Source organism: Aythya ferina (assembly GCF_964211825.1).
Source record: "Aythya ferina genome assembly, chromosome: 29".
Lineage (NCBI taxonomy): Eukaryota > Metazoa > Chordata > Aves > Anseriformes > Anatidae > Aythya > Aythya ferina.
In genome coordinates, this window is record NC_140326.1 from 3,180,439 (window position 1) to 3,200,159 (window position 19,721).

At 50.5% G+C, this 19,721-nt stretch overlaps 3 protein-coding genes and 1 long non-coding RNA gene across 7 annotated transcripts; 2 read left to right on the top strand and 2 right to left on the bottom strand.

The window, feature by feature from the left end:
• The first annotated feature begins 3,319 nt into the window (after positions 1–3,319).
• CTSK (cathepsin K) lies at positions 3,320–9,361 on the top strand. 4 transcript variants are annotated; one of them, XM_084500777.1, is made up of 8 exons: positions 3,320–3,499; positions 4,209–4,392; positions 4,614–4,736; positions 4,852–5,007; positions 5,086–5,304; positions 5,398–5,563; positions 5,679–5,784; positions 9,225–9,361. In XM_084500777.1, exons 1-8 carry the CDS (start codon positions 3,438–3,440, stop codon positions 9,271–9,273), a joined length of 1,065 nt encoding a protein of 354 aa, XP_084356903.1. In that variant the 5' UTR covers positions 3,320–3,437; the 3' UTR covers positions 9,274–9,361. The 4 variants fall into 4 exon arrangements, with proteins under 4 accessions (XP_084356903.1, XP_084356901.1, XP_084356902.1 ...); XM_084500775.1 differs by lacking the exon at positions 9,225–9,361 and adding an exon at positions 5,864–6,435 and having other exon boundaries at positions 3,323–3,499; XM_084500776.1 differs by lacking the exon at positions 9,225–9,361 and adding an exon at positions 5,864–6,435 and having other exon boundaries at positions 3,324–3,499; positions 4,248–4,392.
• CTSS (cathepsin S) lies at positions 9,289–14,259 on the top strand. Its single transcript, XM_084500780.1, has 8 exons — positions 9,289–9,459; positions 9,999–10,214; positions 10,348–10,470; positions 11,020–11,169; positions 11,246–11,470; positions 12,620–12,785; positions 13,059–13,161; positions 13,721–14,259. The coding sequence occupies exons 2-8, from the start codon at positions 10,089–10,091 to the stop codon at positions 13,818–13,820; spliced, it is 993 nt and encodes a 330-aa protein (XP_084356906.1). The 5' UTR covers positions 9,289–9,459; positions 9,999–10,088; the 3' UTR covers positions 13,821–14,259.
• LOC311425180 lies at positions 12,240–12,650 on the bottom strand. The gene is made up of 2 exons (XR_014686250.1): positions 12,550–12,650; positions 12,240–12,466 (listed from the first exon to the last, which is right to left on the bottom strand). It is a non-coding gene; the product is annotated as an uncharacterized lncRNA (long non-coding RNA).
• A 1,188-nt stretch (positions 14,260–15,447) lies between the features above and the next one.
• Positions 15,448–19,254, bottom strand: SSR2 (signal sequence receptor subunit 2). Its single transcript, XM_084500781.1, has 6 exons — positions 19,126–19,254; positions 17,945–18,099; positions 17,298–17,396; positions 16,829–16,937; positions 16,577–16,654; positions 15,448–16,268 (listed from the first exon to the last, which is right to left on the bottom strand). Exons 2-6 carry the CDS (start codon positions 18,097–18,099, stop codon positions 16,158–16,160), a joined length of 552 nt encoding a protein of 183 aa, XP_084356907.1. The 5' UTR covers positions 19,126–19,254; the 3' UTR covers positions 15,448–16,157.
• Between the last annotated feature and the right edge of the window lie 467 nt (positions 19,255–19,721).

Genomic DNA, 19,721 nt, shown 5'->3' on the forward strand with positions numbered 1-19,721 from the left:
TGGATTGGACTGCTCTGCACTTTCCATGCAACTTTACCATTTCTAGATCAAGTTTCTCACCTTTATTTTGGAGCTAGATGTCTGGTTCACTGCACAGAGGCCCTGGATTCATTCAGGAACTGGCTAGGAAACTGCATTTTTCACTACGTGCTCTGAACAGCAGTGTTCACTCTTACATTCACAGTCTTAAAGAAAAATGCCTGCTATGTGGTGACGCTGTTGCCAAATCACAAAATGGAGGAGAGCAGAAGAAAAGGGATCAGAATGATTTAAAAAGATAGTAATAAATCTTGACTTTGTATCTGCTGGATTCTTCAGCAGAAAAACTTGTGGTAAATCTTGCTCTCCTCAGGCTGTGTAGGGTCTGGAAGAACAGTTTGATTCCCTCTGTGATGGCAAGTTGTGCTTAAATTTCAACTGGAGGATTTGTTCATTGTGGAGTTTGACTTGGAAGGAAGCAGCATAACTGCAGTGGGGAAAGAATATTAATCTTTCCTGGAAACCTGGTTTTGTTTTGGATGAAGTCTGCTGAGCATTTCTCCCTCCTCCCTGCATGTTGGTGAGACCCCCCTGTGGAATGGCATCCTCTTTGGTGTGGTGAAAGGAAGGGTTGTGGTGACTTTCAGGTCTCAGTGGTGAGGGGAGAACCTCCAAAAAGCAGATTTTGGAGACTTACCTAGCAGATAATGTCTGTATGGGGAAGGCTTTGAGTGAAACATTTGTGTTACTGTAAAGTAAAAAATGAATTTCAGTATTTACAAAGACACAGAGAAGTTCCTCTTCTGTGGAAGTGGAACAGAACTTTCCTTTTTTTTTTTCCTCCTGCCTTTGTTGGGGAAGGAAGACTCTTGAAATTTTGCTTCAAATTTACCTATGAAAAATGCAAACCTCCTATTACAGAGCTGGGAATCCTCCCTTGATCAATCCCCCATCTTTTTTTTTTTTAAATCCAGGGAAACTGCTACCAGCAATAACTGTGTTGGGTCCCTCTTTGCCTGCAGGAGCCCATCATGCCCCATGCTGTCTCTCTTGCCAGTTCACTGGTTGTCAGGCTGTGGAGTTTCCTCAGGCTTAGAGGAGATCTATTTTGTATAGTATGGTGTTAACTGTCCCAGGTGTTCATACTTGGGTTCGTGGTGCATGCTTGCAGGACAAAGGGGGTGTGTGAAGGACCAGCATCAAACCACACTGTCCTCCAGTGATGAAGCTGTTCTTACCTGACCAGATGGAGAATGGATCAGCACTTCCCTGTCAAAAGAAGAGGAAAATTCTTCTTTCTACATAAATCAAGCCCTGGGTATTGGAGGGGAGCTTGACCTTTTTTGAAGCTACAGCTCTGATACTTTCCGGACTGATCTCCAGCTGTTGAGCTCTGTCCCAGGGCAGCAGTGGGAGCTGGACTTGCTGTTGGTGCTTTGAACCCACCCCTGAACACATCAGGACCTTGGGGGCTGCATGGAAAAAAAGATGAAACTGTTAGGTCTGTATCTCCCCGGGCTTAGAGCATGTTTCTCCCTTCCTTCCTGCCCATGGGCATCTAAGCTCTGGTGGGTGATGCTGCTGCAGACCCCGGGTTTCAGGTCCTGCCATGGACAATTCAAGCAGCTGGGGAAAATAGGCTGAGCAGCCAGCAAATGCCAAGCCTGTTGGGGGAAAAAATTGCCAAGTCTGTTGGGAAATGTTGGCCTGGCTGTGGTGCTGGCAGCAGCTCAAGACCAGGAGTGGCAAGGGGCTGGTTGGGTTTTGGCACCTGTGCCCTTTCTCATGCTGCTCGAGGGACAGAGCTGGGGAGGGCAGGGGGCGTGATGGGACAGCAGGGGGTGAGGAGTGTTCCATCATGTTCTGTTTTGATAATTGTATTTTTCAATGTGTGTGGGGGGTGTTTTTTCATACAATTGCTTGGGGCAGGCAGGAGCCAACCCTCCTCTCTGGGGGCTTGTTTTGGGCCCAGGGCTCTGTCGGTGCAGGGGTTGCAGATGATTATATGTAGCAGAGATTTTACAACAAGATATTTTCCCTTTTTCAAAGCTCTGTGTTATTGCTGCCTCCTTGCTTGCCTCCCCTCTACCACCTCCAGCTTTTGCCCTGGGGCTGTGCCCCTGTCAGGGTTGCCCCGAATCCCCTTTCTGAGCCTGGCAGCGATGCCAGGCCAGCACGGAGGGGTCGGGTGCCTACCTGCTGCCTTTTCCCGAGCTCTTCCCTTCCTTCCCCTCCCCCCTCTTTAATTGCTTGCAGATTGTGGTCTGGAACCCATTAGCAGCCCTTGTGATCTGCTGGCTCGTGTTGGAGCCTGGCTGGGGCCTGCGTGGATTGCCTTGCCCTCCCTGCAGCTGGGGAGAGTGCACCTCCCTGGTACCCCCGTTAGCCCTCCTTGCCCCTGACCCATCTCCAGCCCCTGCCTGGTGCAGGTTGGGGCAGGGGAGCGTGGCCCTGAGCTGTGCTGTGGCTGCGGGGCTGTGGCTCAATCACATGCAGACGAGTCAAGGCCCCGTGCTTGGGGCCGCCTCGGGGGGGGGGGTGAATGTGTGGCAGAGCTCTGGTCTGATTCAGCCCCTGCTCCTCAGCAGCTGGGGAGGGTGCACTTGGGGGGGGGGGGGCAGGGGCAATGGTGGAGGATGTGGGTCCCTCCCTCTGAGGGGAGCCTTTGGGGATGGTGGCATGGATGCAGTGCAGCCCCCGTCCTCTCAGTGCCCCTTGCTCCTAGCGTGGCCCTGGGGTGGTTCATCCCTCTTTGGGTGAAGATGTCCCTGTGGGGTCTGCAGGGACAGGGGTGGTGAATGCAGGCATAGGGATGGTGGTGTCACAGCGGGGCCCTCTGGAATGTGAATAAGGAGGGTTTTCTGACTCGTCCCCATGGGAGCCACATGATGGGGTGACAGTCACAGCAGAAAGCACCGTCTGGCCCTGCTTCCCCATGGCCATGCTGCCTGGACGCTAGGCTGGGCCATGGGGCCGCAGCTCTCCCAGACCCGTCCCCCCCAGCGGGGGCTGGGTGTCTGGGGTGGCCCAAATCCTGCCCCAGCAGGAGGTCACAGAGCGGGAGAGCAGCCACAGGCAGAGCTGGGGCCCTATGCTGAGTGCTCCAAGCATTGCACAATGACAATGAACTGCTCAGGCCTAATCCTGCTGTGCGATGCCGCTCCTGAAGCAAGCGGGTGCTCAGCCCTCTGTGGGGTGCTGGGCTGGCTCGGGGGTCTCCAGCGGGGCAGCAGAGTGCCCCTGGGAACAGACCCCAAGCTGCTGGTCCCTGGGGTGGGGCTGACTCAGCTCTGCCCTACAGCATCACGTGAAGCCAGGGTAGAGCTCTTGCCATACCCCCCTCCCTTCTCCCCCCTCCTGTTTCCTCCTCCTCTCCAACACTGTGCAATCCCAGGCGACTGCCAAAATTTTCCAGCTGCCTCCAACTTCCTCAATCCATCAGCATAAAAGAGCTGTGGATGCGGCAGCTGCATCCCCAGTCCGGGCTGTGGCACGCTCCCACCGATAGCAGGATGTCGGGGTAAGTGGGTGAGGGTCCTGCAGGCAGCCCAGGGCCTGTCAGGGTGCTGCTGGGACACTTGGGTGGCTCCTGCCCTCCAGGGAAAGTGAGCCCAGCAGGGATGGGTGGAAATGGGGCCCTACATGGCCATCTCAGGGCTCTCCCTGTTAGGGATACGAAATGGGAAACGGGCACAGAGCAGGGAGTGGGGGTGGGGGCTGCACTCCTGGGCTGGTGTCCCCTGCTCTGCCCTGGGGGCTTGGCGAGAAAGAGGACTTAAGGGTCTTAATGGTTAAAGCAACCAGGGGGGCAGGGCTCCTGGTCCCCTCCAGCCTGTACCCCCAGACCTGGATTCCCTGGGGTCTGGGGAGCCCTGGTGGAGCTGGAGGCTGTGAGGAAGGCTTCAGCGGGGCTGTAATGGGAACCAGCTGCCCTGCTCATGTGATGCCTGTGTGCAGCCAGTGTCGCCTGCAGCAGGGCCCTGGCCTGGAAAACAGGGCGGGCAGTGGGTCCTGGTCCCCCAAGGCTTGACAGCAGCATGGCCTGAGGGTCCTGGTCCCCAGGGGGATGGTGCTGGTCTCCCACCACTCCTTAACAGGGTGGTCACAGATTTCCAGTCCCCTACAGCCCGAGGCTCCTGTGGCCGCAGGGTTTGGGTCCCTTCCAGCACCAGCACAGGGACTATCCCCTGAAACTGGGGTATGCACAGGGTCCTGTCCTTCCCTTCCAGCACTGCCAGGCTCAGATGGCCTCTGTCCCCATCCCACAGTGTCTGTCTGTCCCCCAGGATGTGGTGGCCCACACTGCTGGTCCTGTTTGTCCCCACGGTGGTGGCCCAGCTGCAACCTGAGCGGGCACTGGATATCCAGTGGGACCTGTGGAAGAAAACGTACCGCAAGCAGTACAATGGTGAGGTACGGCAGAGCCCCACAGGAGGGGACTGGACCCTGGAGATTACTGGGGCTACGTGGGGAATGGGGTGACAGATCTTAGGGAGGTGACATCTGCATGGGGTTGGTGCTGGTATCTTTTGGGGTGTGAAGCAGTGGAGTGAGTCCCCATGGTGGCAGGGGGACGTGGGCAGGACCCATTCATCCTGTGCTGTGCCCCGACACTGTCTCACCCTGTGGCGCAGGCGGATGAGGTGGCACGGAGGCTGATTTGGGAGAAAAACCTCAAGTATATCAACACTCACAACCTGGAGCATACGCTGGGTGTCCATACCTTTGAGCTGGCCATGAACCACCTGGGTGACATGGTGAGTGACTGGGGGGCCGGCGATGGGGTGGGAGAGAGGGGACAGTCAGAGCACCCTTGGGTGCTCTGCCCAGTAGCCCTATGGCTTCACCCACCTGCTTCGGCTCCTTCCACAGACCAGTGAGGAGGTGGTGAGGACAATGACAGGCCTGAAGGTTCCCCGGAGCCGCCCACACCACAACGAGACACTCTATATCCCTGACTGGACTGACAGAGCTCCTGCTGCTGTGGACTGGAGGAGGAAGGGCTACGTGACACCTGTCAAGAACCAGGTGAGTGGGGTGCCCCTGGGGGTGCTGGGGTGTCCAGAGTGCGTCAGCTCCCTGCCTTTACCCCTTGCGTCCCCATAGGGCCAGTGTGGCTCGTGCTGGGCCTTCAGCTCGGTGGGCGCACTGGAGGGGCAGCTGAAGCGGAAGACAGGGAAGCTGCTCTCGCTCAGCCCTCAAAACCTGGTGGACTGTGTGGCCAACAACAATGGCTGCGGTGGTGGCTACATGACCAACGCCTTTGAGTATGTCCGGCAGAACCGCGGCATAGATTCGGAGGATGCCTACCCCTACATTGGCCAGGTCAGGGTCTGGGAGGCTGGGTTGGGTAACCTGCACCCCCCCAGGGTGACCTTCCCGTCCCCTTCTCACCTGGCCCCTGCTGGTTCTGTGCAGGACGAGAGCTGCATGTACAGCCCCACCGGAAAGGCGGCCAAGTGCCGTGGCTATCGGGAAATTCCTGAAGGCAATGAGAAAGCTTTGAAGAGGGCTGTGGCCAGGATTGGACCCGTCTCTGTGGGCATTGATGCCAGCCTGCCCTCCTTCCAGTTCTACAGCCGGGGTGAGAGCCAGGGGGAACCCCTACTCTGCTGGTGGCCAGATCATTATCAGCCTGGGGAAACTGAGTCACGGCCAGGTGGTTTGTCCCAAGTGTGATCACCTGTCCTGTCCCCTAGGTGTGTATTATGATGAGAGCTGTAATGCTGAAAACATCAACCATGCAGTGCTAGCAGTGGGCTATGGCACGCAGAAGGGCACCAAGCACTGGATCATCAAGAACAGGTATGACGGGACAGATCTTCTGGGTCAGGGTTTGCCTAGGCTTTGCTGGTAGCTCAGGCTGTTCCTTCTCGTGCTGCAGCTGGGGTGAGGAGTGGGGCAACAAAGGCTACGTGCTCCTGGCACGCAACATGAACAACGCCTGTGGCATCGCCAATCTTGCCAGCTTCCCCAAGATGTGAGCACTCCCAGCCTGCTCCCTTCCTGTGCCCATCAGGCTGCCCTGCCCTGCTTCTGTCTTCAGACTCACACCTTTCGTTCTCAGTCTCCGAAGCTGCTATCGCTCCAGGGGCATTGCTGCTCCCCCATGAGAAATCTCACCCAGGTGAGGGGCAAGTTCCCAGCTACAGAGAACCGCTGCCATCAGCTCATCCCAGGCCCCATCAGCATGACGTGTGCCTGATGCCACCTTCCCAGGGCAGTTGATGCTTGGGCCAGGTTTGGCCAGCTCCACAGGGCTGATCTGTCTGGAGATGATTGTGCAAACTGGCCTGGTGCCAGTCTTTGCCTCTGGGAGCCAGACATGGACCTCCCTGTGCTGAGGGTGTGATCTGGCCCTCCTGCCTGTCTCCCCCTTCAGCCCAGGGGGCTGTGGAAAATATGGTTTTATTTTTAAAATAAACAACGTTGGGAATAAAGCTCAGTCTGATTTGCTTTGTGCTGCCTTGACACAGTTCTGAGAGGGGCGTTCTGGGGGGGCAGTTGGGGGGAAGCCGTTCCCTCCCGGAGTGGTTGGAGCTGGCTGGGACAAAGCAGGACAGAAGGGGCTGCTGCCACCATGGGGACCAGGAAATACTGGTGGCCTTAGAACAGGAAAAAGTAGTGCCTGGTTCCTTTGTTGGCTGGAGATGGGAAAGATCTCCTCTGGTTTTGCAGGACTCTTGCAGCAGGCTGAAGAAATGGGGGGGACCAAAGGAGTGGAAGTAAAGCAGAGTTAGAAATAAGCAGCTGGTGCAGGCTGCAGTGCCCTGGCTTCACGGTGAATGTCCATGCCAGGACTGGGTGGTGTTTTGCAGCCCAATCCCCACATCACCCTCCCCCCCCAGTGAAACCCAAGAGCTCCTTTTAATGAAACAAATTGCAAAAATGGCTGCAGCAAAGCTCATGGTGAGCCCTAACAGGAAGGCAAGGCGATATTTGCTTTAGAAATTTACACCAAAAGAAAAAAATAAAAGTTAAAAATGAGCTTTTTTTTTGTTTTTTATGGTATGCTCCTCTGATGTACAAAGTCAAACATCAGCATATGGTGAATGCAGGCATGCTGCTTTCCTCCCAGACCAGCAGGGAAGCGGCTGCTCTGCCAACTGGGATGAAAGTCCCTTGTGGGCACAACCAGGTATAGTGTCTGTACCTCACCAGGTCTCTTGCATGAGATACTGCACAACATCCCTGCATTTTTCCCTTTCCTGCTTTAGCCAGGATGGTGTGTCTTGCTTATGACCTCAGTGGCATGGGCAGCTCCTGTACACACTGATGAAGCTGTGCTGCAGGACACTGGTGCCAGTGTAGGTACAGTCCCTGCCTGCATGGGTGCCAGCCAGCCCACCTTCCTCCTGCACCAAGTGGGTGCATCTTCCCTTCTGGCAGCCTGCCTTCACTGAATGTAAATTTTTGCAGCTTTGACTTTCACTTGCATTTAACTTACGTTGCCTTAATTCCTGGTGACAGGCATCAGTGGCATCAGTAATGTCCCTGGAGAGTGAATATAATTCCTTTCGGGGCAGGTGGGTGCACAGCTCTCTGACCTCCTTATGCCATGCTGCTGGAATAAAACAGCTTTTAAGTGCACGACAGCTTTCTTTAGGTGTGTTTGAGGGCCCAAATCAATCACAAAAGCATTGTGATGGGCCCTTAATTAAGACCTATAAACCACGATGGACATAGTGAAAATGCTTCTGTGTAGCTCATTGTTCTGGAGCCATAGCATAAAGGATTGCTGTAGCTGGGCTGCTCCTTGTCTGGAATTACCTTTCAGTGCATCTCTGGATGTTTTTTTTTTTACTGTTCAAAACGTAGAAGAAACCAACAACAATAAAAAGTGCTGAAATGCAACAGTCCTGCTCATACAGCTGCATCTCTAGGAAAAACTTGTGATGTCAGCAAAGCTACGTTCAGCAACTGAAAACAAACAAAATGCGGGTAGTTCTCTAAACAGCACTCCCTTGCTCTCATGTCAGTGTTGGGCTAAAGAAACACTGGTTTCCTCCTGTAGGTCTAATTTCTGGCCTTGGTAGGCCTTTTTCAAAATATGTATTTTTAGAATGCAAAAAACAATTTGTGTACCTTTGCCTTGTATTTTCCTGGTGGCTTTGACACACTCCAGTGTGTAGAAAAAAAAATAAATCATTTCCCTCTGCTTCCTCCATCAAGAAGAGTTCGGGGCAGCAACATCTAGCAGTGAGAAGGTATCAGTGAGAAGGTTCAGCCTCTCTTTTTGCCAGAAGATGAAAGTTTGGCAAAATCTGTGACGGCTGGGGACAGAACATGACCTGGGTTGTAGCAGAGAGTGGGTTCAGTATTAACAACAACAATAAAAACTCAGTGGCAGTGATGGAGGGATGGCACGGGAAAGAAGCAGTTTCTTCCTGTTGTCTAATTTTATTTTTTCCTTCTTCCAAAAGTTCAAGGGTGTGTTTTGGCAGTGAGGGCTACATTGGATTGGTGAGGAACTGTGTGATTTATTGTGGGGTCGCTAGCTATGGAACCTGTTCCCAGATTTAAATGGGCCTCCAGCTCTGGGACGAGCTCTTGAGATGCCACCGCTCACCCTGCAGATCAAGCATGTGTGGATCTAGCTCTAGCCTTACCTTTCTTAGGAACCCAGTTGTATTTCTACAGATGAGCAGTGGAAATTGTGAGCGATCGCAGCTGGATTGCTCAAGTGTCTCACGTATGACCATTTCATTCACTCTCCCCAGGAACATCCACCAGTAAGGGGAAATCTTTTGGGAATTACTTAAAGTATTTAGGTGGAGGGTTCTCTATCATTGCTCTCTTGCAACCTCCAGCAGATACAGCTGCCTTTCAGAAAATGACTCAGCTGAATCTTAAAGCTCCTGTGACATCGTGCTGCTTCCTCCTCCTCTCACAGAAGATGGTTTCTTGCAGCCATTTTATGTTGCATGGTGCAGAGGAATGTGTCCTCCTGCCTCGCTCTCCTCTAGGGGGGAGTCTGGTGAAGTTCCAAGGACACTCGCTGCTGAGTTTCCAGACTGATTGTGCTGCCTGCAACTTAATGTGCATTAAATGCAGTTCTCTCTGCAGTGCAGCAGGGACCGGCCACAGATGCATCAGGTTCAGCTCCAGAATGTGGCCATGTTTAAACCACATCTTCCGGTCTGAGAAGAAAAAAAGTGATTAAGTGATTTTTTTTTTTTTTTTTTTTTTTTTTTTTTTTTTTTGTGCTTGCTTTAATTGCACTGATGTATGGCCTCCTCTGTCAGGAGTGGAGGAGCTGGATCAGGCGCCATGGGCATGGTCTCAGCTAAGTGAAAACGAAATCAGAGCATTTCCTCATTTCTCAGCTCATGTGATTTGATCTGCGAGTCGCAGCTGCGGTCACTGTATGTGTGAGCCCCCGTGTGTCCCAGCCCTGGGGTGGCAGTCGGGACACTGGACAGGCCCCTGGCATCCCTCCGCTGGTGTCTGTGCTCCCTGAGCTGGCAGAAGGCTGCCCAGGTATGTGGATTGCATTTGTGTCTTACAATTGTGGGAGAACTGAGCATTGAGGAAGTAGAACTGAATAAATGTTTGTACATGGGGCTTTGTCTCTATCTAATCTCTTCCAAGCACCCCTCTGCAGCAGCCCCTCTTTGAGAGCTGGCAGATATCAGATGCATGAAAATAGGTGTGCTGTTTTGTTTTGTTTTGCTTTTAGGTGCTGTAAAACATAGGTTTGTGAAAGCAGACGCCTGGCCAGGGGGATGAATAAGGGTTTCTCAGGGTGGAAGCACCAGCTGATGCATGTCTGGATATGTCCCTGCCCACCAGTGTGTGAATGGGCATGGATTGTGTCCAGCTGAGCTTTCCCCAAGGGCACTTTGAGTCCTGGTGGGATTCCTCTTCCCGGATCGCAGGGTGGCAGGCGCAGGGCTGTGGGCAGGATGGGGCAGTTGGCGTCACCTAGTGTGGAAACCCTGCCAGGGGCACACTGGGGAGCCCGGTGATGACACCTTGACCTGCTCTGCTTCCCTTACCAAACCGGCTTTGTCACACAGCGGTCAAGCACGGCCCCACTCCAGCTCTGAGCCCGTGGCTCCCAGTGCCTGTGCGGCATTGCAACAACTCCCTGGGCCCGGCTGCGCAAGATGGAGCTGCTCACATACGTTGCCTTCCTGGCTGTGCTGGCAGCTGTGCTGGGGCAGCCTGACCCCACGCTGGATTGGCACTGGCAGCTCTGGAAGAAAGCCCATGGTAAAGAGTATCGTCACCAGGTAGGGGCAGTGTGAGGGGCATGGTTTGGTGGGGGGGGTAGGGAGGGGCAGCAACCTTCCAGGGCAGGGGTGAAATAGCTTTGGGGGGCCTCTGCTGCCCACCACAGCGCTGCCGGGTTGGGTTTGGTTTCAGAAAGAGGAAGGGGAGCGACGCGTGACGTGGGAGAGGAACTTGCGCCTCGTGACGCTGCACAACCTGGAGCACTCCCTGGGGCTGCACTCCTATCAGCTAGGCATGAACCACCTGGCTGACATGGTAGGTGACACCCCAAGGTGGTCAGCTGCTTCACAAGTTACCTGGGCAGGGGACACGGACAGATGGATAAACAGGATGTATAAGTGGGTTGGGGTAGAGAAGCTCCTGACAGCCCTTCTTGGTCCGTCCTCTCCTTTTGGCCTCCAGTAGGCACGGCCCTGACGCTGCCATGTTCAGCCTGCCCGCGTGAGGCAATCAGGTGTGAGGAAATCTCCCCATTACCTTAGTGTTTGCGGTGTGTGAACTTGGTCTTGGTCATTATGTGTATGTGCAAATTGTACTCCTTCCATACCCCAAGACTGTAGTGTTGGTTAATGAGACATACTGGCTTCTAGGGATTTCTGGGGCTGGAGTCAAGTTTCATATTTTCTTTTTCTTGCCTTTGTCAATGAGCAGCTAGAACTCAAATGTAAAATACGTAAAAAGGTAGGGATCTCCCCAAACCCTCTAACTCCTTCAGCTTGAGGGAAACCCATTGCCACCTCCCATGCCCCCCATGTAAGCCTTATCAGATGAAGGGGCATCATGAACTGGTGCTTCTACCCTCAGACCAGTGAGGAAGTGTCTGCTCTGCTGACTGGGCTGAAAGTTCCCCATGGACACAACCGGTCCTCCATGTACCAACCGCAGCTAGGCGGCAGCATCCCGGACACCATGGACTGGCGAGAGAAGGGCTGTGTCACGGAGGTGAAGAACCAGGTGCGAAGCTCTCCCCATCCTGATCCATGCTGGGGCAGCATGGGACAGTGCCTGAGCCTTGCTGGGGCTTTTATAGGGTGCCTGTGGGTCATGCTGGGCCTTCAGTGCCGTGGGAGCCCTTGAAGCCCAAGTGAAGCTGAAAACGGGGAAGCTGGTGTCCTTGAGCGCACAGAATCTGGTTGACTGCTCCATGATGTATGGGAACAAGGGCTGCAGTGGAGGTTTTATGACCAGAGCTTTCCAGTACATCATAGACAACAATGGGATTGACTCAGATGAATCCTACCCATACATGGCTCAGGTAGGCATCATTCTGAAACAGTATGTGAAATCCTTAGAGAAACACCCGGGTGTTAAAAGGAGTGAGGAAGCAAGGTGGTAATTTGTTTTGCTCTCTTGCGTGGCTGCCCCCTCCCTCCTCCAATTTTGGTTTCCCTCTGTCTTGGTTTTCACCAGTCTCCTGTATAGTCGTAGTCTTTGCAGATGATTTTTTAAATCCTGGGAACCCTGGGGAAGAGAACTTCAGCTTTCTTTTTTTTTTTTTTTTTTTCCCCTTCATGGGTGAATGAATTCTTGGAGCCAGACTTTCTACAGGTTCATTTCTGTCCTACATAAATTATGAGGCATCACAACACATGGAAGAGAAAAATGGGACAGCACTCCTGGGCCCTGTTCTGAGCTCTCTGTATTATTCCATCTTCAGTAGTTTAAAAATGGGATATTTGTATTTCTACCATTTCAGCAGGCAGAGGTTTCCAGTGAACTACATTTAGACAGTTTTTTGAAAAGCTGCTGTGTAAGTTCTGCAGCATGCTGTTCCTGATGTTGTTTCACATTGTTGAGCCACGAGCAAATAAATATCCTCCTGCTAAGTGTCTTGTTGACCAGAGACAAAAAAATAGATGCCCTGGTGTCTTGAAAACATGGCATGTGATAGAAAGTCAAAGGAACAGCTTTTTAGTTCAAGGAGGAAAGTGAAATACAAGTCTTAAAACACGCATAACGCAGCTACAGGGATGAAAGATGCTGTTACCTGTGTCTAGAGAGAGAATGAGGAGCCACAGGCTTAATTTACAATAGAGGAGATTTAAGTTAAATGTGAGGTTAATCTTCTGATGGGAAGGGTGAGGAAGCAGTGCCAGTTGCTCTAGCAAAATGGTAGAAGTATTATCATTGGAGGTTTATAGGAAAAAAAGGGCAGAGAATACTAATAAAATGGTTTAGCTGTTCTTGCTGTGGGGAAGTGAGGTGGACAACACAACCTCTTCAGGTCCCTTCTGCCATCCACTCTGTAATTCTGTGTACAGAAAAATGGTGGTCAAAGAAAAGCGAATAATAGGGTAGCATGAAGTAAAAGGGGGCTGGCAGAAAAACAAGTACCTGAAAGACTTAAGATGCTCCTGGTAGATTCCATGTGTTCCTCTTCTTAACTCCTGCTTGTATCTACCAGAACGGGACATGTCAATATAACGTTTCCACACGAGCTGCCACTTGCTCCAAGTATGTTGAGCTCCCATATGCTGATGAAGCAGCCCTGAAAGATGCTGTAGCCAATATTGGACCAGTCTCTGTTGCCATTGATGCAACCCAGCCCACATTCTTCTTGTACAAGTCAGGTACGTCCTTTTCACCCCGGAGGCCACACAGATCTGTGGCCATGTTTTGTCTTCTGTCTCTCTCTACCTGTAAAGCTTATGAAACTTAAATATAGGTTGAATATGGCAAGTCAGGCCTCAGTCGCTAGATAAGGCACCAATATGACAAAACCTAAGATAGTAGCATTAGCTGCTATCAGCCTCTAGCATAGACACTGTTGAATTTAGGCCTGCTTTGCTGATGGGGTCTGGTGGGCTGCTGGCATGCTTTCTTCAAACTCTGTTGCTTTTCAGGTGTGTATGATGACCCACGGTGCACACAGGAGGTGAATCATGGAGTACTCGTGATTGGTTATGGCACCCTAAATGATAAGGATTACTGGCTTGTGAAAAACAGGTAAATGCACTGCAGTTAAGTAAACAAAATCTACATGCTCACTATCTACCGTGGTAGGCTTCTCATAGGTCATCTCCCTTTGTTCACATTGGCAGCCTCAGACTACAGATTTTATAACAACTGATATTTATATAGATTAGAGGAAGGTCAGCTAGCTGGATGCCTACGTGATGGGAGTTGTTACAGAGTTGAACACTGGTATTGGGCCTTAAACTGTTCTCTAGGGATTCATGCTTAACAACATCAAAGAAATCTTTACATCCTCCTAGCAATGTGAAGGAACTTAAAGTGTGTATAAGTATTTTAAATGCATTTAAAGTTCCCTTTATGTTGATATGTTCTGTTGAAACTTAATCCGGAATTTGAAGTTCCGTGAAGCAGTTGATCAAAACACTTCATCACAGACACAAGGACGTCTGAATGGTTTTATTCCATCGCTTGCCTGTAAAAAGCTCTGTGACAGAGACCTCAAAAATGTTAGAATGTTGATAAAGCTGCTGCTTCACAGAAAAAGGATTTTTTTTTCTAATGTCTAATAGATTGTTTCTTCTCCCAAAAGTTGGGGTGTGCGTTTTGGTGACGATGGCTATATCCGCATGTCAAGAAACCATGCAAACCACTGTGGGATTGCCAGTTATGCCTCTTACCCACAAATATAGAAGGACCTTGTGCTTTGGAGAGGACTCCTGTGGCTTCAGTTAAACTGCTGGTGCTATGCTTGCATGAATCTACTGACTTCAAGAATCATTCAAGAATCATTTTCTGATCTTCTATGGGCAAACTCCTTCTGTTAGTTCAGCTTGTGCTACAGACTGAGAGGGGGTCCTTTGTGTGGATCTGGTGGGAGGATTTTGGAGTATGATTTACAGATACCAAGTGACTTCTTTTTTTGGGGGAAAAAAAAGTGTTTTTTTTTTTTTTTTTTTCAGAGTTAAACTGTGATACCTACAGTTATAATGTAGATCTTGTTTTCTTCTCTCCAGTTCAGCACTGAGTACTACTATCATGACATGGATATTATTTTAGCTCTGTGTGATGATGTCTATGAGATTGCAGGCTTTGTTTGAAAAATAAAAGATCAGTTTCACCATCCCAAAATCCTACATGTTGTATCTGGAGGCACAAATATGTGCCAGAAGGAATTTCATCTAGGCAGGCTCTAGCTGGCACCTTCTTTTCTGGTGCTGCTAAAACTCCGTTTTCCTACAGCTGAGCCAGGTGATGCTTGAATTTGCCCACTTGCTGTCTTTGGCAGCAATGCCATAATTTGCTTGTCCTTGGTTTGGCAGATTAACAACTCTTTCTGTTTAAAAGAAAAAAACAAAATAGCAGGACAGAGTCATTTCCTTGGGAAATGAATGGTATTTCAGGGGTTTCACCAAGAGGAAAACCTCTCCGCATGATGTCTGTGATTTGGGAATGAAGGATGGAGACCACTGCCAAAGGCATGGAGAGAGGAAAGCAGCTGCTATTGGTGGTTTTGTATTGATGTGAATTTTTGTGATAATGACACTGAAATGTAAATGCACAGTGGCACTTCAGTTGTCACTGCACCCACATGACACAACCTGTGCTCAAACACAGCATTCATTTCCAACACAGACGACAAACAAAAAAGTGTTCTGAAGGAAAAAGTTTGTCCTGTTAAAAGTTTGAATTGAGACTGAAACTTCACTCAACCCTTTTCTTTAGATTTATATATTCAGTAGAGGCCTACGTGTTGTCTTTATGGAAAAGGTTGTTAGGTAGTGGAATGGGCTGCCTAGGGAAGTGACTGAGTCACCATCCTGGAGGTATTTAAAAGCCATTTAGATGTAGAGCTTAGTGATGTGGTTTAGTGGAGGACATGTTAGCGTTAGGTCAGAGGTTGGACTAGGTTATCTTGGAGGTCTCCTCCAACCTAAATGATTCTGTGAAATGAAACAACTCTCAGCACCCCCAGGTCACCTGGGGCAAGTCATCATTGTGCCACCATCTCCTCCAGAGGAAAAGCACAGCTCCATGCCCAACACAAAGACACAGTGAAATTTGTTTTGTATGTGAAGAGAAATATTACTCCTGAGCTTCGGGCTGCCAGGAAAGCTGGTGCAAACTACCAGCCCTGCAGGGACAGAGGAATGAACCTGGCAAAGTGACTTCTGCCTCCCACCTATTTCCACTGCTTTTACTCTTTATTTTACAGAGGGAATAGTGTACTGATTTATTCTCCCATCTGCCCACCTGTTGGATGCATCTTAAGGCAGCCAAGCACCTCTAGAACTTCCCAGTAAAAGAAAAGCAGGCCTCTTCCATGATGTTTGATTTATTACAAAAACCTCGCTACCTCAACCCTCACCAGAGCAACAAGAGCAAGAAGGAAAAAAACAAAACAAAACAAAAACCAGAAACACATCAACTCCTCACTGAAATACCAGTGGGCTTCCCATGCCCCACCCCAAGAAGCAGCTCTAACAAGCCTCTGTCAAAAGGTCTCTTATTATCACTAGATAGAGCTCCTTTCCACAGCTGTTCTGGCAAGTTGAGCAGCACCTGGAAGAGATGGACACTAAGATCTACAAGGTTTAAGAGGGCTGCAGCAGGCAAAAATCCACATGGTTGAAGGGAGTCAGGAAGGCAGCACAGAGGTCAGAAATGCTGCAGAGCTGCACACCCACAAACAAGTTTCTCTAGGTGTTAACACTGACATCACAGCCACACCAGCACTAAATCTGCAACAAAGCAAGGTGTCTCTACCCCAAATACACAGAAAAGGGGGTTTGGCTGGGGAGTTTTGGGATTTGGTGGTGGGGTTTGTGCCTTTTTTTTTTTTATTAGAGGTAGAAAACAACACATCACTGCCACTGAAGTGATTGGTGACTCCCTCTTGCAGACAAGGCTGAAGCCCAGGCATTGCTCTGCAGGAGTGACTGTTGCTGATCCAAGCACACCCACTGTTCTGTGTGGGTTAATGTTTGCTGTCTCCTAAGCTCTGGGGTGACGGTTAGATTTAGCTTTGCTCAGTTCTTTTTGGTCTTGGGGGTGTCGTACTTTCTCTTGCTCGAGTACCACAGCAGCAGCGGGATCCCAATGGAGGGCAGAGTCATCACACCAAAAGCTGCCCAGTCCAGCTGAAGGGAGAAACAGTTATAAGTCTAAACAAGCCACACATAGCTGAGTCTTATAACCATGAGATCCTCTCAGATCTTCCACCCTCAAGGCTCCAAGGCCAAATCCTATAGAGCCAGCTCCTTTAGGTAGCTGGGATGAAGCCTGTTCTCCAGATCTGTGATACACTTCTGGACAACTAATACAGATTAATTGCAATTCATGCTGGAGTTTTCCAGGTGATTGTAGTGCAAACCAAACACACCACAAACTGGCACTGCAGTGGGCTGCATGGTAACTGCAATTCAATTACCAGTTGAAAAATACTTACAAAGTGAGGGGAGAACCTCCTGTCGAACTCACGCTGAGCTAAGATTCCTCCTTGCCCAGGAGCGCTTGTGAAACCAACCTGAAAAAGGCAGAGGGGGAACAGTATTTGCCACCTTTCCATCTTGCAGCAGAGCATGTGCAGTGTAAGAGAGCAGGCAAATGTGTCATCCCTAACCACCACCTCAAAGAACACAATCAGGCATATCTGTTGTTCAGTTTGTGTGAGGATCCTATGAAGGGTCAAGCCACTCACCACAACCTGTCCACCCTCCTGTGCCAGATACGTGATGGTAGCAGAGGTGAAATTGAAATATCCAGCTTTGAGAGGCCGCAGAACCACAGTGTGGGACACATTGCTTGCTCTGAGAGATGGAAGTTACGGAAAAGTTTCATTTCATCAAAGGAAAGAACGTAAGGAAATAGGTAAAAGAAGAGTCCTCTGTAGTTACAGACAGCAGACTCATCTGACACTGATCCAGCCAACACCTTTTCCCCAGCCAGATGAATTGCATGGTGATTTTACTGTTTGCAAGTAACTTCTTTTAAAAGGTAACAAAACCACAAAACCCAGCACCCTCAAGAACAGAGGTTTGCGTTCAGCACCTCGCCCAGGGTCTGGTATGGTGTAATTTCAGTTACACTGAAGACAGACAAGTGAACTACAGGATTCTTAGGGGTAAAACTGAGTGTTGGAGAAAAGATTTCAAAACATGAAAAGATACGGAGCAATCCTGTCCCACTTGACATTGAGCATCCCAGAGACAATGCCAAAATCCTCCGGAGGGAAAGAATCATCCGACAGCTCCACATCTAAAGCAGCACTAAAATGCAACAACAGAAAACAAAAAGGGGGATGAGAAGCAAGTCAGACTTGGTATTCTATTCACTGGAGACTGCACCAAAAAGGAATGACAGTCCAATATTGACAATTCTACTGTTGGCAGAACTGATTTTTTGAAACAAAAAGGCAAAAATAGAAGATGGGGAGGATGGTCAAGGTGTATTACAGAGAGACTACAGAAAGAGGAAGGCAAAACTGAGAAGCTGCAAAAAGACAGGGATGCAGAAATGAAAAAGCTCACAAAGACAAGGAAAGGATTCTGTATTTATGGGTAACAGAGTATCACAAGCTGACATGAGAGTAACTGTGCCATGTTGGACAGAGAGCTAAAGCAGCCATAAGGTGAGAGCAGCGACAAGAGAACAGGAAGGAAAAAGCAAATTCCAGGGTCCAACCTTCTAGAAGTGTGATGAGGGCTTGCAGTTGGGGGAGCAAAGATAACAGCACATTATGGAGCCTAGAAACAGTCATGAATCCTGAAGGCAAGATTTGTTCCTGATCAGTATTAGAAACCCAGAAAAGGCCTACCTAGAACCAACATTGTAGATGTTGTACTGCAGAGTCAAGTCTCTCCCCTCCACTGCATATCTGTTTAATAGAGATTTGGAGGCCAGAAGCCTGGCACCTTCTTCACAGTGGGCCACGTAGAACAGGGCAAACACAGCAAGAATTGTGAGCTTCATCTAGAAATAAAAGAAAATGGAACGTCATTGATAATTTCACTGCAAAAAGAACACAAATGGCACAACCTAGCAAGGCAACACATTCACAAGTAGTAAGACATGAGCAGCTGTATCGTGAAAGGATGTCACAGAGCAGGGAGAAATGACCCTAGCTCCACAGAGCGTTGCAATTGCCTCTGAAATATCTGTACACTTTCCTACAAGAATGTGAGTAACGACACAGCAGTGGCCTAGACGGGCATGCATGGCAGCAAAGGTGGCAGTTTTCTCCCTTCTCAAAGCCCCAGCAGGTATTGTTCCTGCTAATTAACTGGGAAAGATCTCAGATCACCAAACCTCTTTCAGTAACTTTCAGAGCAGAACTTCTGTCAATTAATGGTTTCACCAATTTTGTCAATTAACAGTTAATTGCCATTTCGAAGCACTGCCTTACAAAAAACAGAGGTGGTTCTTCGTCCTCCCCCCATCAATTTCTCTGTTGTTCTCACAATGTACTAGCTTCTCATTTCCAGACTCAGATTTTTTTCTTCTACTTGCAGTGACCGCAGCAGCACCAACACCCTCCAGCAGCCTTTCAGTCCCCACAACTCCCCGCTCCAAGCTGCGCGCCCTTATTTCCCTCAGCCCAGTATCTCCCAGCTCGGATGAGGAGACCGCAGCCGCTCCGCACCCACCCAGTAACGGAACTCGGGAGCTTTAGTCTCCGTACCGAGACTGCTGCGGCGCCAGACCCCTCACTCTGCAAGGCGGTGTCCCCTCCACACCACCCAGCCGCATTTCCACCCACGCCAGCATCTCCCTACAAGCCCGACACGGCCCAGAGACCCGAGGGGAGCTCCCAGCCGCTGCTCCCCCTAGGCCAGAGCGCCGCTGACCGCTGCCTGCGGGACACCCAGACCCCCCCCTCCTTTTTTCTCCCCAAAATACCCCAGCAGCAGCACCAGAGGGGGGCCCAAAGCTCCCCAAGGCTCTTCCAGCCCCCCGCTCCCCTCCCTCCGACACCGCCGAGTCCCCGCCGCCCCTCACCCTCTCCGCCTTGCCGCAGCCCGCGGAAGGCCGACTCAGCAGCAGGAAGGGAGCGGAAGCGCCCGCGGGCCGTGACGTGTGGCCTCGCAGCGCCCCCGAGGCATGCTGGGAAATTTAGTCCTTCCCCCTCCCCCCTCCATCTCGCTCCCCCCCCCCCCAGGCTTGCCCTTTGGAGAAAGAGGGTTTACTTGCACTCCCAAAAGCATTTAAAAACCAGCAGCTTTTAGTTAAAAAAATAGCACTTATAAAGACTACTGGGATATTCGGGAATAGTATAGCCAGCAGGACTGGGGATGTGATCGTCTCCCTGTGCTCTGCTCTGGTGAGGCCACGCCTTGAGTACCATGTTTTGTGCCCCTCACTCCCAGAAGGACATCGAGGCCCTGGAGCATGTCCAGAGCAGGGCTGCGGAGCTGGTGAAGGGCCTGGAGCACAAGTCCTGTGAGGAGCGGCTGAGGGAACTGGGGGGGTTTAGGCTGGAGAAGCGGAGGCTCGGGGCAGAACTCATTGCTCTCTGCAACTGCCTGAAGAGAAGGTGTGGGGAGCTGGGGGTCAGCCTCTTCTTGCAGATGACTATCAACAGGACAAGAGGGAAT

What these genes read in the sequence shown, in the direction of transcription:
- CTSS (XM_084500780.1), top strand. Translation starts at nt 10,089, where the DNA reads ATGGAGCTGCTCACATACGTTGCCTTCCTGGCTGTGCTGGCAGCTGTG. An exon ending in TGAACCACCTGGCTGACATG is followed by an intron (nt 10,471 to 11,019) that starts GTAGGTGACACC and finishes TTCTACCCTCAG; the next exon opens with ACCAGTGAGGAAGTGTCTGC. An exon ending in TACTGGCTTGTGAAAAACAG is followed by an intron (nt 13,162 to 13,720) that starts GTAAATGCACTG and finishes TTCTCCCAAAAG; the next exon opens with TTGGGGTGTGCGTTTTGGTG.
- CTSK (XM_084500775.1), top strand. Translation starts at nt 3,438, where the DNA reads ATGCGGCAGCTGCATCCCCAGTCCGGGCTGTGGCACGCTCCCACCGAT. An exon ending in GCAAGCAGTACAATGGTGAG is followed by an intron (nt 4,393 to 4,613) that starts GTACGGCAGAGC and finishes CCTGTGGCGCAG; the next exon opens with GCGGATGAGGTGGCACGGAG. An exon ending in TGAACCACCTGGGTGACATG is followed by an intron (nt 4,737 to 4,851) that starts GTGAGTGACTGG and finishes CTCCTTCCACAG; the next exon opens with ACCAGTGAGGAGGTGGTGAG.
- SSR2 (XM_084500781.1), bottom strand. Translation starts at nt 18,099, where the DNA reads ATGAAGCTCACAATTCTTGCTGTGTTTGCCCTGTTCTACGTGGCCCAC. An exon ending in AAGTGGGACAGGATTGCTCC is followed by an intron (nt 16,938 to 17,297) that starts GTATCTTTTCAT and finishes TCCATCTCTCAG; the next exon opens with AGCAAGCAATGTGTCCCACA. An exon ending in GGAGGTTCTCCCCTCACTTT is followed by an intron (nt 16,269 to 16,576) that starts GTAAGTATTTTT and finishes TTCTCCCTTCAG; the next exon opens with CTGGACTGGGCAGCTTTTGG.